The following is a 12390-nucleotide window of genomic DNA, read 5'->3' on the forward strand; positions in this document are numbered from 1 at the left end:
AAGTTGAAGGTGTTTTGGTCTGAAATGAAAGGAATATGGAATAGTGTCAGCAGTTTTGGACAGTTTTGCTTGCATTGCTTTGAATACTAACAGCTAATGCTTGCATTTGACAAATATCTTTTGATCATCTTATTTGATCATGGAAACAACTTTATGTGGTAGGCATGGGAAATAGAACTTTAAATCCCATTCTGTTAATTAGGACCCAGGATTCAGAAAAATTAAGCAACTTAATTAGAATCAAATAACCTGGTAGCTTAACAACAATATTTCAAATCTTTTTATATTATTTTAGTTACACTCCATTACCGAACATTGGTTTATCTTGCAAACTGAAAATAATTGTTTCATTTTTTAAGGCTGACCACAATTTTAATACAATTTGTTATTATGCAATGTTTTTATCAGTATGTGTGGCATTTAACTCTATATAAAAGATTTAAATTTATCAATAAGAGAATAAGAGCTGACTCAAATCATCACATATTTCTAAAATCCCAGGGATAAAAGCTTACAATAATATTCAAAATACACAACCAATTTTCAAAATTTGATACTATTTAGCTGAAGATTGTTTCAAAATCAGTTTTAAGTATCTAACTTTGACATTTTTATAATGAATACATATTTCAGTCTAAAATAATTTATTTATGAGGAAAAATAAACATATACCCACGTTTACTGAGTGATTGATGTAAAATGTTTCTTAACTATGTGTGCCACCCAGCCAGAAGAACCAGGAGTGTGTAAAGAAGTGTTATTTCCTCCAAACTCACGTGAAATTTCACCAGTCTGAGGGAAGGGCTGTTCTACTGCCTTTTCAAATATTCGTTCCCATAATATGAAAGGGACTTATCAAGTCAGACAAGAGTCCTGTGAAATCACAAAGCCTAGGATGAAATCTGAGAGGTTGTGTTTTCTTTAATACTGTTAAATATCTGTTAGCCTGGTACAGTTCCATGGAAAGTACTGGATTGGTTCATGTAGGTTGACCAGTGGGCTAATGCAGTATACAGCATGATCTCTTTATGGGCTTCTATTTGAGATGAAGATACATCTGAAATTATATTCTCTATTTCAACTTCCTATGGATGAGCATTCTAAAGTGTTTTGGTTTTCTGGTTGACCTCTTTTAACCCTTGTAAAACATTATTGCTTTTCTTATAGTTACGTTATTTTGCAAAATATTTTGCCACTTAATTGTACAAAAACTTTCACTTATCCTTCTCCAAAAAGATTTGATATACTCATAGGAGTAAAACGTATAATTAAGATGACAAAGATATTTGAATACGATAAATTTGTATAATAATTGATTTAAATTTGATGTTTTAAAATTTTCAAAGCATTACCTCATTTTTGAAAATAGTATTTATTATCAGACTATTATATACTACTATAAACTCACATAACCTGTATTTTCTCCTATATTATTTTGTGTTGAATAATGGAATGTTATTTCTCACTCTGTATATTTCTATCATCTATCTACTTAACTGAAATGTGTTTTTTTCTCATCTGAAATACTACTATAATCTAGATTCTATTAATATTTATCAAGTATATAATAAGATCAGGAGTGGACTAAGCAATTCTATATTTTATTATTTAACAACCCTTCACTTGTTCAATTCCCATAATAAAATATAGAATATATAAGCTTATACATGGAAGGCTTACAGATTATCTTGTCCAAAAAGACCCTTCCTGTAAAACAATCTATATTTCATTTATATAAGCCTTAGGCTGTGTGCAGTACAACTCCTGATTATTGCAGGCCTTAAAAATGAGAATTTGAGCCATTTCAATTGCCTTTCCTTTATGTCGACAATTCCAACAAAACTTAGGAAAACATGGCAGGCAACTGTATGTCTCTGGTTGCAGTTTCTTGTACTAATAAAGAGATTTAAGAACTACAGGTAAATCTTGATCCTATTTATAGAAGATAGTTATTGTTTATTACTAACAGTGACATCATTCCATTAATTGCTTCCTCCTTGGCTCACCCATAGACTTTGCATGTGTGTCTATTTTAAAATATAAATGTACACATTTAGGTATACAATATGCAGAAGATACTATACTTAGTTTAATCACCTCTTTTGATAAATAAGTAAAAATGACCCCAAAAGAGTTACTGACTTGCCCCAAAACACACAGAGACAGCTTATTACTATACTAGTTTTAAAAAGAAAAAAAATTAATAAATGCAGAGATAACTGGATAATTTTAATGCCTTAAGAGTTATGCTTATTATGCAAAACATAGTTTGGAGAACTTCTAATTTTATTAGATTCTTAGTAACTCTTCAAAAGCAGCATTTTTCTTATTTTATTCTTTTAATTCAAGTGCCCCACTCAATAAAATTAAATCCAAATAAGAGTAAGGTGAGGGGGGCCGGCATTTTATAGCAAGATTTTAGATCCATTAATATATATAAAATTATGTCTAAATAAAAAGTAGATGTATTTTATATCCTGAAATTGTATTGTTCTTTTCTTGTAAGTAACTCTCCTGCTTGATTTAAAGGAAGGCAGAATTTAACTCACAATTTTGTAGATAACGATTTTTTCACTTTTACTTCACGAATAACCATTTAGAGAGGAAAACTAAAAGGCGATACTTAGGAAAATATAGAGGCGATGTCTAACTCATATAATAAGAAAGTTCACGTGTAATCAAATAATAAAGAATACCTCTGTGAATGAAGTAATGCACAATGATTTAATTCTAATATTATTTTCATTATATTAGTGGTTTTCATTTAAATCATTGTGATGATCATTTAAAATCATCGTGATTTTCATTTAAAATCATTAATGATTTTCATTTAAATCAAAGAATTGAAAAATTGCTATTATTAACTTTGAGGGTAAAAGAACTCTAATGAGATAATATGAAATGTCTTGATTATAATTTCACCCTTCTTTCCAGTGTTATCCTCTGATGTTCTTCTCTCTAGTATCCCCTTCTTCTCATTTATTTTTGTCTTAATATATTGTTTCTTTTTCCCTCTCACCAACTGCTCAAAATCATATTCCTAATTCTTCTTTGGTTCCTCAAATCACATGCCTTCCCCCTTTTTAGTTAAAAACAAATGACTCCAATTAACTCAAAATCTGAAACGTATTAGCATCTTATGATGATAACACATAATGTGGATGATATATGAGAATATATAATGAAGGAAAATGGGATAAAGTATGATTTAAATATTTGTAGCACATCCCTAGTTTTTATATTTTCCATTTTTTGGTGGTCATTACACTTTGATTAAAGACTGTCTATCAACTTTCTATATGTGCATGCATTCATCTTCATCAAGGCAAATCCCTTTTGTGTAAATTTGATGGTGTCGGATGCATACTTTCTCATTGACTGGGTGTTTCCCCTAAGTGGTCTCTCAAAAACATATCCAGTTCCTCTCTCACACCATTCCCGCAACAACGAATCAGTCTGTACTTTTTCACAGATCCCACTAATGACTCATCAGTGAATCTGTCATGTCCTAATACAGGCCCTTTCTTAGAGGTTCACTGCTTCTGGATTCAATGATGTTTCCAATCATATGCATAACGCCATATAGGCTATTTCGTGCAGTACTGAGAACGGAGCATCTCCCTCAGACGGGCTAGTTGCAATCCCATCCCTATCACCTACCAGCTGTGTGATCACGAGAAACCCCTATATGCCCCTACATCCTATGTTTATCACGAGGATAAACTGATAATACAAATCAAGCGCTGAGAACTCTGCCTAGTCTACATTAGGCATTCTGTAAATGTTAGTTCTGATTATGACTTTGTGCCAGAAACTCTGCTGGGCTTTAGAGATGAAATGTTGAATAAAACCAGACATTGCCCTGCCTTTGGAGCTTATATCACACAGGACAAAACCTACAAATTACAAATAACATAAATTTGTCATTCAGCCTCCACTATGTTTTATTTAATATTTTTTACGTTTGTTTAATATAAAAGTAAAATATTTTAATTTATTCAAGAACAAATTAAAATTATAAGTATATCAGAAAATGTAGAAGTGTATAAAAATTAAAATGGTGTATTCATTTTTAATGTGTCTTTATAAACAAATGTTTATAAAATTAGTACACAAACATATGAACCACTTTCTATATAATTTTATTACTAAATAGTACTGTGTAATAAGTCATTACATTTATGGGAAATAACCTCAACTGTCCATTCCCTAAGTCCCACACTCTAGGTGCTTATCCCCATTATTACCAAGAGTCTGAGAGTTGGGACAGTCTTTTATATGGAGTGTTTGTAGTATTTTAGCCACACAATAGGATTGATTTCTATTCTTTATATTAACTTCTTTTTTTTAAGGTCAATTATTTTTGGATGAGTTCAAAAATCACATACCCACAATAAAGAGCAAACGATCAAAACCAAATTTAACAACCAGAAAATGTTGTTAAAAGTGTCCAAATGTATAAAGGCGTGTTTTTACCTGTGCCCATTGTGAAATGATACCCACAGTAAAGAAAAATAAAACCATTGCAAAAGAAGTGTCATCAAATTGATGAATTAACTACTTGCATTAGCATATTGATTATGCTTAATAATTTGTATTTCAAATAATTCTCATGTATGAAAACAATTCTTATTCTAACTATGTTCACATAAGGTAATAAAAAAAGAAAAGAATTAACTGTAAATCAGAAAACCACTTTAGTTGAACTTCTGAACATTATTGTGGGGAAAATTCACCTTATCATTTTGCTTTGGTCTAGCTAGGACATGAGCGGATAGATTTTCCACCATAAACTAGTACACATGGGAATCACTGAGTGAGTTGTAGTGTGTCCTCTCACAGGACATAATTCAATTATGTTGCAGCTGAGGAGACAGAGGCCTCAGGAGGAAGAGCTCAAGTTCTCATCTCATGCTAATTAATTTTGAGAAAACATAAAAAAAGACAAATTCACGTGTTAGTATTCAAATATGTGGATGGGAAATGAGCTATTAGTTTAATCTTACTGTCCACCATGTTAATTTTTAGAATTTGCAGAACCATATACATGCAAATTTTAAGAAATATTCACTATAACTCAATTAGACAAGTCATGAGTGTGTAATACATGCAGGGTCTTAAAGTAGGTGACAGGGCCAACGTGGAACTCACCTAGTCCTAAAGAATCTCAAAATCTATGTAAGTATCAGAGTCAAACTTTTGAAAAATTGTACATAGTACACTGAAAAATGTCATACAAACTCATTTTGTCCAAAGGATTCATGGTAGGCTTCAGTTAATAGTAGTTTTACCATCATGCTTTGAATTTTTATAGAGATCTATTGAAACATAAGAAAAGTCCATCAATATGTTGCATTCTGTTTAGCTCCTGAAACTAGCTCCTTTAAAACTTTTTTATTTTTTAAAGATAGTAATTCATGACAAAGTTAAAAGAAAATAATTTAAATTTTATACAGTAAAAATTAGAATGTAATGTTAAATTACAACATTGTATGTGACACAGAATCATATATTCATAATTATTGCATTATAACAATGCAATTAAGTTAACTTGGGGGGAATACCTACTTATTTACATACGTGCAGCAAATAATAATACATAGTATATCAATAGGTATAATCATATATGATTGTGTTAACTATATTTTAAAGGGAGACAGAGACACAATAATAATTTATTTTACATACAGAAAAGCTTTGCAGATCAACTTTATGTCATTTCTGTTTGTTTTTTCACAAAAACAGGGCCTCTCTATTTTTCATTCTATTTACAGTATACTGTTAATTTACCAGAGTGAAAAATAGTGGAGTGTTATCAATGTCAGGTTTATCTTTGACTATACATTTCGAGTTAGCAAGAAATGTATTAATTGAAAATTGCATGTGTTTTGTATTCAGTGAAAAATTGTTGTCCCTCACAATACTTTCAATGAATTAAAAGTGCAGAGCATTTCTCTCATTATATTTATCTTTGTGATAAAACATGCGTTTGATTTTTCTTAGAGAGCTCAAACAATAAAATTAAGGGATATTTAAATTTTTAAAAAGAATGAACGAGAAAAGTGTGGAGTTTCTTTTGAGGCAGCATGATTTAAACAAATTTCTTTAAACATATACTGTGGTCTAACTCACCACCCTACCAGCACTAGTTTTTCAGCAAGATAGTTTCAAATGTAGAAGCATTTAAATGTTTGTGTTTGGGTGGGGATTCATGTAGGTACGTCCGTTATACAAGTGACTGCAACAGATGCGGATGATGCCAACTATGGAAATAGTGCCAAAGTGGTCTATAGCATATTGCAAGGGCAGCCATATTTTTCAGTGGACCCGGAATCAGGTAACAACATTTAATACTTGGTCTCTTTCTCATTATGAAATACATCTGGATGCACAATTTCTTTGTAGATTTTTCTATATTTTAAAAATGATCTATGCAGTATCATCTCTACTTATTCCTTGGAAATAAAAGCAAATTTCCTATTATTTAAATTGTTACCTCTTCAGACTGTCATTTATTGACTTTAAATTTATGATGTTAAATACAAAATTTCACAGAGATTCAGCACTTCATTTGTCATAGGAAATACTCAAAACCTAAAGAATGTGATAATCATCAAAATTAAGTAAGCTTACTTGTCTGAAGATTTTTGATTGAAGTTAATTTTTTTTCATCAAAAGAATAATTAAATTGATTAGCAAAACTCATTCCCTGAACAATAGCCCATGGAAGAATTCTTTGTGTTCTGTCAATTATGTTGAATTGGTAGAGATTGAAAGACTTATTTGGCTACACCAACGTTTTATCTGTTTGTTATGGTGAACTTCTATAGCATGGATCTTGCATGGCTTAATTTTAAAACTCAGTGATTGCATTATAAAACATTGGTCTACTTTTTCCAAAAGGCATAATAAAAACTGCATTACCAGACATGAGCAGAGAAAATAGAGAACAGTACCAAGTGGTTATACAAGCCAAGGACATGGGCGGCCAGATGGGAGGCCTTTCTGGAACCACCACAGTGAACATCACTCTGACGGATGTCAACAACAATCCTCCTCGATTTCCCCAGAGTAAGGAAGGTTTCAGTGGTCTCATGTTGGCAGGCTTCTCCAACACCCTACAAACAGAGGCTAATATTTGTCCTAGTGGTTTCACTACTAGTTTATGCATAAAGACAAATCCACAACCCCTCCCCCTACAAAGTAGCATGATTTCCCACCAATTGAAAGTGACCATGATCATTTTCATCACTGAGTAGGTAGTGAGGGAAAACATGGAAATGAGGTTCTTTTGGCAACTTTAATTATCCTCTTCTACATTTTGAAGAGTTATAAAGTTATCTAGACTACCTTTCCCAACATTTGCGATGAGCATCTCCTTTTTCTTATCTCCTTCCTGGTTAGGAGTGTGGACTCCCAAGTCTGACTGCCTGGCTCCAAGCCCCTGTCTGAGACTTGTCTTGCCTTGGTTCTCTTGTCTGAACATAAGAATCATAATCCCTGTTTAATGGATTCTAAAACACACACTTGATGTTTTAATGTCTCCGAAATCAGATACTATATTAAAACCAATGCAAGTTGGCTTAACTGGAAGCATTTTTTTCTTTTCTTAGTGGCCCATAGAGTTATGGTATACCTTGGTTGTGATGGCATCTGAGACTTGTTAAGGTTTCCTGGTATCTGGTACCTACTTGTCAAGATTAAAGCAGTCAATACCCTTTCAGTCATCATCATTTTAGGCATGTACGTTAAATCATGAATTCTTTGCATGCCATGAGTTTCTACAAAACCAGATTCTGATTCTCTGCTGAGAATGTTTCCATTTTGCATTAATAAAAGTATAAAGGGCCCTATATTGAAATGTTCAGTTAAGGGGCCTCAAATTTAAACTCATGACATTGATTCCAATACAGAAAAGCATTTTTCCAGGCTAATAAAATTTAAAATATTTGGTGATTCAGCTTTGGAAAGTGGACATATACATATGATAAGTTTTAAAAATCAAGTTTGCTGAGAACATGACTAATAAGCCTAATTAAAATAAATCTGAACTTTGCATTCGGTTTCTCTAAATATAAACCAATACTATGAATTCTCAAATGGTTTGCCAACTGTAATTCTATGATCTATTATAATCTTAGCAAAAGGTTTGGAACTATAATAGTAACAGTTAAAATGATCAAGACCTAGCTCCTGGGCTAAGCATATTAAAGACAAAATTTCATAAAATCCTCATAAAAAATCTATGAGTTAACCGCTATCATTATCATCATTATTTTGTAGATATGGAAATCAAGGGTTAGAGAATTTAACTAACTTGCCCAGTGATGAGAATTCAGATCCAGGCAGTTGGATTGAGAAGGCCCTCTTCTTAACCACCAAGCAAACTGGAAAGAGAACAGACTTTGAAGTCAGAGAGACTTACTTTTGCATTCTGCTTTCCCCAATTTTACACGATGATTTCCTTGAGTTCTCTCTCTGAAGATAACATACCTACCTTGGTCCTCTAAGGACTCATGCTAGAATTAAATAAATTAACATAGAGGGCCTTCAGCCCTCTATAGAGTTCAGCACATATCAAAAGCTTTAAACATTTCTGGGTTTTATTAACTTTTTTTGTAACTTTTTCCTACTATCCACTGAATAGTCATAAACTAAAATGCTTTCAGGGGCAGAACCATGCAATATAATGATGGCCTGGAACCACAGGAAACAGAAACATTCATATCCCACTTAAAGACATAAACAAGGGGGAAAAAAGAAATTGCTGTGTATGGGTTTAACTTTTTATCCCTGACTTAGAATACAAGAATAAGTGCATGTTCTTTTATAATTTATGTAAAAATGTGTAATGACCATTTTGAATGCCCCAAATAAACAGTAAATAACTAGTTTTCTTGCTCTCTTAAGTCAAAACTTCTGGATTCTAATATCAGGCCTACCATTTGTTATCTAGTTAACCTTGGAACATTCACTTAATCGTTCTTGAACTTACATTTCTCATTTACAAAATGAGAGTGTTCTGCCTTTAGAAATTATTTTCCAACTTAATAAATCTATAATTTTTGACAGGTTACAATTCAACATGATGAAAAACTCTCCCAGTCCCAAATTAATTTGTTTAATTAAAAAAGGCTGAGGAAATGAAAGATTTCTTTTATCTAAAGATGAAATGTCAAAACAGCTCTGATTTAATTTTCAGGTACGTATCAATTTAATTCCCCTGAGTCTGTACCTCTTGGAACCCATCTTGGAAGGATAAAAGCCAATGACCCTGACCTGGGGGAAAATGCTGAGATAGAATACAGCATTGCCGAAGGAGATGGAGCGGACGTATTCGATGTCATCACTGACAAGGATACACAGGAAGGGATTATAACTGTCAAACAGGTTTCTTTTCACTGTCTTCATTTTTTCATTGAGAACTTTATGGTTTATTTTTGCTTGCAGTTAAAGAAAGAAAAGCCTAGGATTCATTTTTTCCCATCTTCTACATGCTGTCTATCCTTTATATAAGTGACAACAGTTGTGACTTCACTTCAAATAAGTTGTTAAGCATTTTCAGCATTGACACTTAAAAAGTGATATAAAACCTCATATAAAAACTTACTTGTGCTTATAGTAAACAACAATCAGTCTAGGATTAGATAACCTTAAAAGTACTTTGTAAAATATTTCTCCACGGGAGAAAAAACAGGCATGCAGCCGTTACTTTATTTCACGCAAGTTTCAAAATATTTTAATTATTAAATGTGACAGTCTATTTAAATAGATTAAACCTGAAGTTGCTGTGTGTATTATGTCAGATTTCTCAATTTGTAATGCAGTGTGGGAGAACATTAGGAACCTTTACATAGGATAAGCCAGCTACATATTGATTACTTTTTATTGATCTGCCTTCTCTGCTTTCATTCATATCTTGCTTTCCATAAGTGTTCAATGATTTTTTTTTCTTTTTAAAATACCAGTGTTAGAAATGTAGGAACTTAGCAAGCAACTTATATGAGTAGTTTTCTAAATCTCTACTTTTCCTCTGATTTTAACTGTGTATAACTTAAATATAATAATATATAACCTATATATTACACTTCATTTACCTGGGGCCACCAAAATGTGAAATACAATATTCAGTAGGAATCAGTCTTAATGTGTCTACCATTATATTCAGTTACCCCAAATAAGTTTAAGGTAAAACAAATATTTACTGATTTATTTGATATCCTTATGAAACAATACTTGGGAAAGTTATTTAACCAAAATCACTGGTAATAATAAGAGAGCTAGTTATTAAATTTTGAAATTATGTTCCATTGTGATGTCTGCTACGTTGTATTAATTTATCCTCCTTCATTTAACTTCAGAATTTAGATTTTGAAAAGAAAATGCTGTACACTTTAAGAGTGGACGCAAGTAACACTCATCCTGATCCACGATTCCTACACCTGGGACCTTTCAAAGACACAGCTGTGGTCAAAATATCTGTGGAAGATATAGATGAGCCTCCCGTGTTCAGTAAAATTTCTTACTTGATAGAAGTGGATGAAGATGTAAAGGAGGGCAGCATCATAGGACAGGTTACAGCCTACGACCCGGACGCCGTGAGCAATTTAATAAAGTAAGTATTTTGAGAAAACGTATGTTAACAGAAAAATAATAATCTTCTCGCTACTTACAACCTGTGTGAAAAAATAAATTGTACAACGTATGATCAAGAACAGTAACAATACCAAACAATTCCATAGCGTAAACTCAGCTGGGCTGTCTTCTAAGTGCTCTGGGGATATTATTTCATTTGACTCTTATTACTGTACAAAGTAGATCCTATGGTTATATCCTTGTGCAGATGATAAGACTAAGGAACTGCGCATTTAAAAAACTTGCCAAATAATCTCAGTAGCGAAACTAGGTTTGAGAATCAGGCAGTCTGGTTCCAAAGTCTGTGACGTTAATCCCTTTAGTTTTGATGTGATTCTTGTCTCATTGTCCCTCTTGGATAAGTTATAGTTCAAATAATGAGTGATCCTAACAAATAAATTAGAAAAAAAAGTGTTCTTCTAGTTATGCTATTAAGAGATACCTTGGAAATGTTGAAATAATCTTTTGAAAACAGTCAAGCATAATATATGTGAAAATTTTAGAGAAACAATATGTCAGTTATATTCTGATAATAGAGAGAATTAGTAAAGAGAGTAATGATATTTGAGAATGGTAAAAGTATTAAAAATTAATGTAGTATTGTGTACTACTTTCTCAAAGTTTGAATGTTGCGTTAACCATTTAAAAGCTTTAAAGTATGCCAGAAACTTAAGTGATCCTTCTACATGGTGCTTAAAGAGAATGTAAATATAGTTGGATGAATAGGATGGGTGGATGAAGATAGATATGTGGATAAAGACACTGAGACCTGAAGAGACAGCTACATAATTCATTATCTGTTAACGTGTGGCTGGTAAAATGCCTAAAATTCAGCTCTTTTTAAAATTTAATTTTCTGATTAACTAAAATAAATGGCTAAATTATTATTGGGAATGCCCATATTTCCTAGAATTCATGTCATACTATTACACATAGAAAATTAATAACCACGATACTAAATATGGAATTATGAAATGTTGTTTAAGACATAATGACTATTCAACGGTGTTAATTTACAAAGCGATGTTTATTGCACTAACTATATCCTAATGAATATTTAATTTACTGGTTGATTAATATATATTAAAATAAAGACACAAGCCATAAAATTTTAATCTGTAGCTAGTACTCAGAGTTTATATTAGTTTGAAATATTTGTTTAATTTTAGGTTAATTAGAATAGAATTCACTTGAATTCCCCTGTTAATGTTTGGATTCAAATTATGTATTTTGAATATTGTTCAACATTATTTTTAAAACATGAGTTATAATAATACCAATGAATAGAGATTTATTTTACTCTGACTTTTTTATCAACATACATAAAATGTATTAATTTAAAATCCCCATGTTGTATAAAACAAAACTCCTAAAATGAAATGAATAAGTACTCTAGTTTTCCAATGGTCTATGTATTTGTACTAGCAAGCTTATATCCAAAATAATGTTTATTTGTATTTGATTAAAATTTTATGTGACTGATTGGTTTTGGCATCTCTTATACGTGCATGTATTTTTTTAAGTAACAAAAGGAAGTTTAAAGTACTTTCACGTTCTTTGCAATACTGAATGGAAATAAACCACCACTTACACTGAAAAAGGATAGAGATTGTTCATACTAATAGCTGTAAATGCTCAATAAGTATGTGTCCTTGATAGTTTTTGCCAGATTCCAAAAAAAAGTAGTCAATGTTGGCTGTGCCTTCATTTCTCCTTAATCTTTGCAGCACTAAACACTTATGCTAAAATCCCACG

General features: G+C 31.8%; 1 protein-coding gene across 2 annotated transcripts in view; it reads left to right on the forward strand.

The window, feature by feature from the left end:
• The window catches only part of CDH9 (cadherin 9), a 139255-nt gene that overhangs the window by 97370 nt on the left and 29495 nt on the right, over positions 1-12390 (forward strand). For both annotated transcript variants that reach the window (XM_005604334.4, XM_070245948.1), the window contains exons 4-7: positions 6218-6337; positions 6904-7071; positions 9203-9390; positions 10362-10615. In XM_005604334.4, coding sequence (XP_005604391.3) covers positions 6218-6337; positions 6904-7071; positions 9203-9390; positions 10362-10615 — 730 coding nt within the window. The remainder of the gene's footprint in view (positions 1-6217; positions 6338-6903; positions 7072-9202; positions 9391-10361; positions 10616-12390) is intronic.

The sequence above is a fragment of the Equus caballus genome, chromosome 21 (assembly GCF_041296265.1).
Source record: "Equus caballus isolate H_3958 breed thoroughbred chromosome 21, TB-T2T, whole genome shotgun sequence".
In the NCBI taxonomy this organism is placed as follows: Eukaryota; Metazoa; Chordata; class Mammalia; order Perissodactyla; family Equidae; genus Equus; species Equus caballus.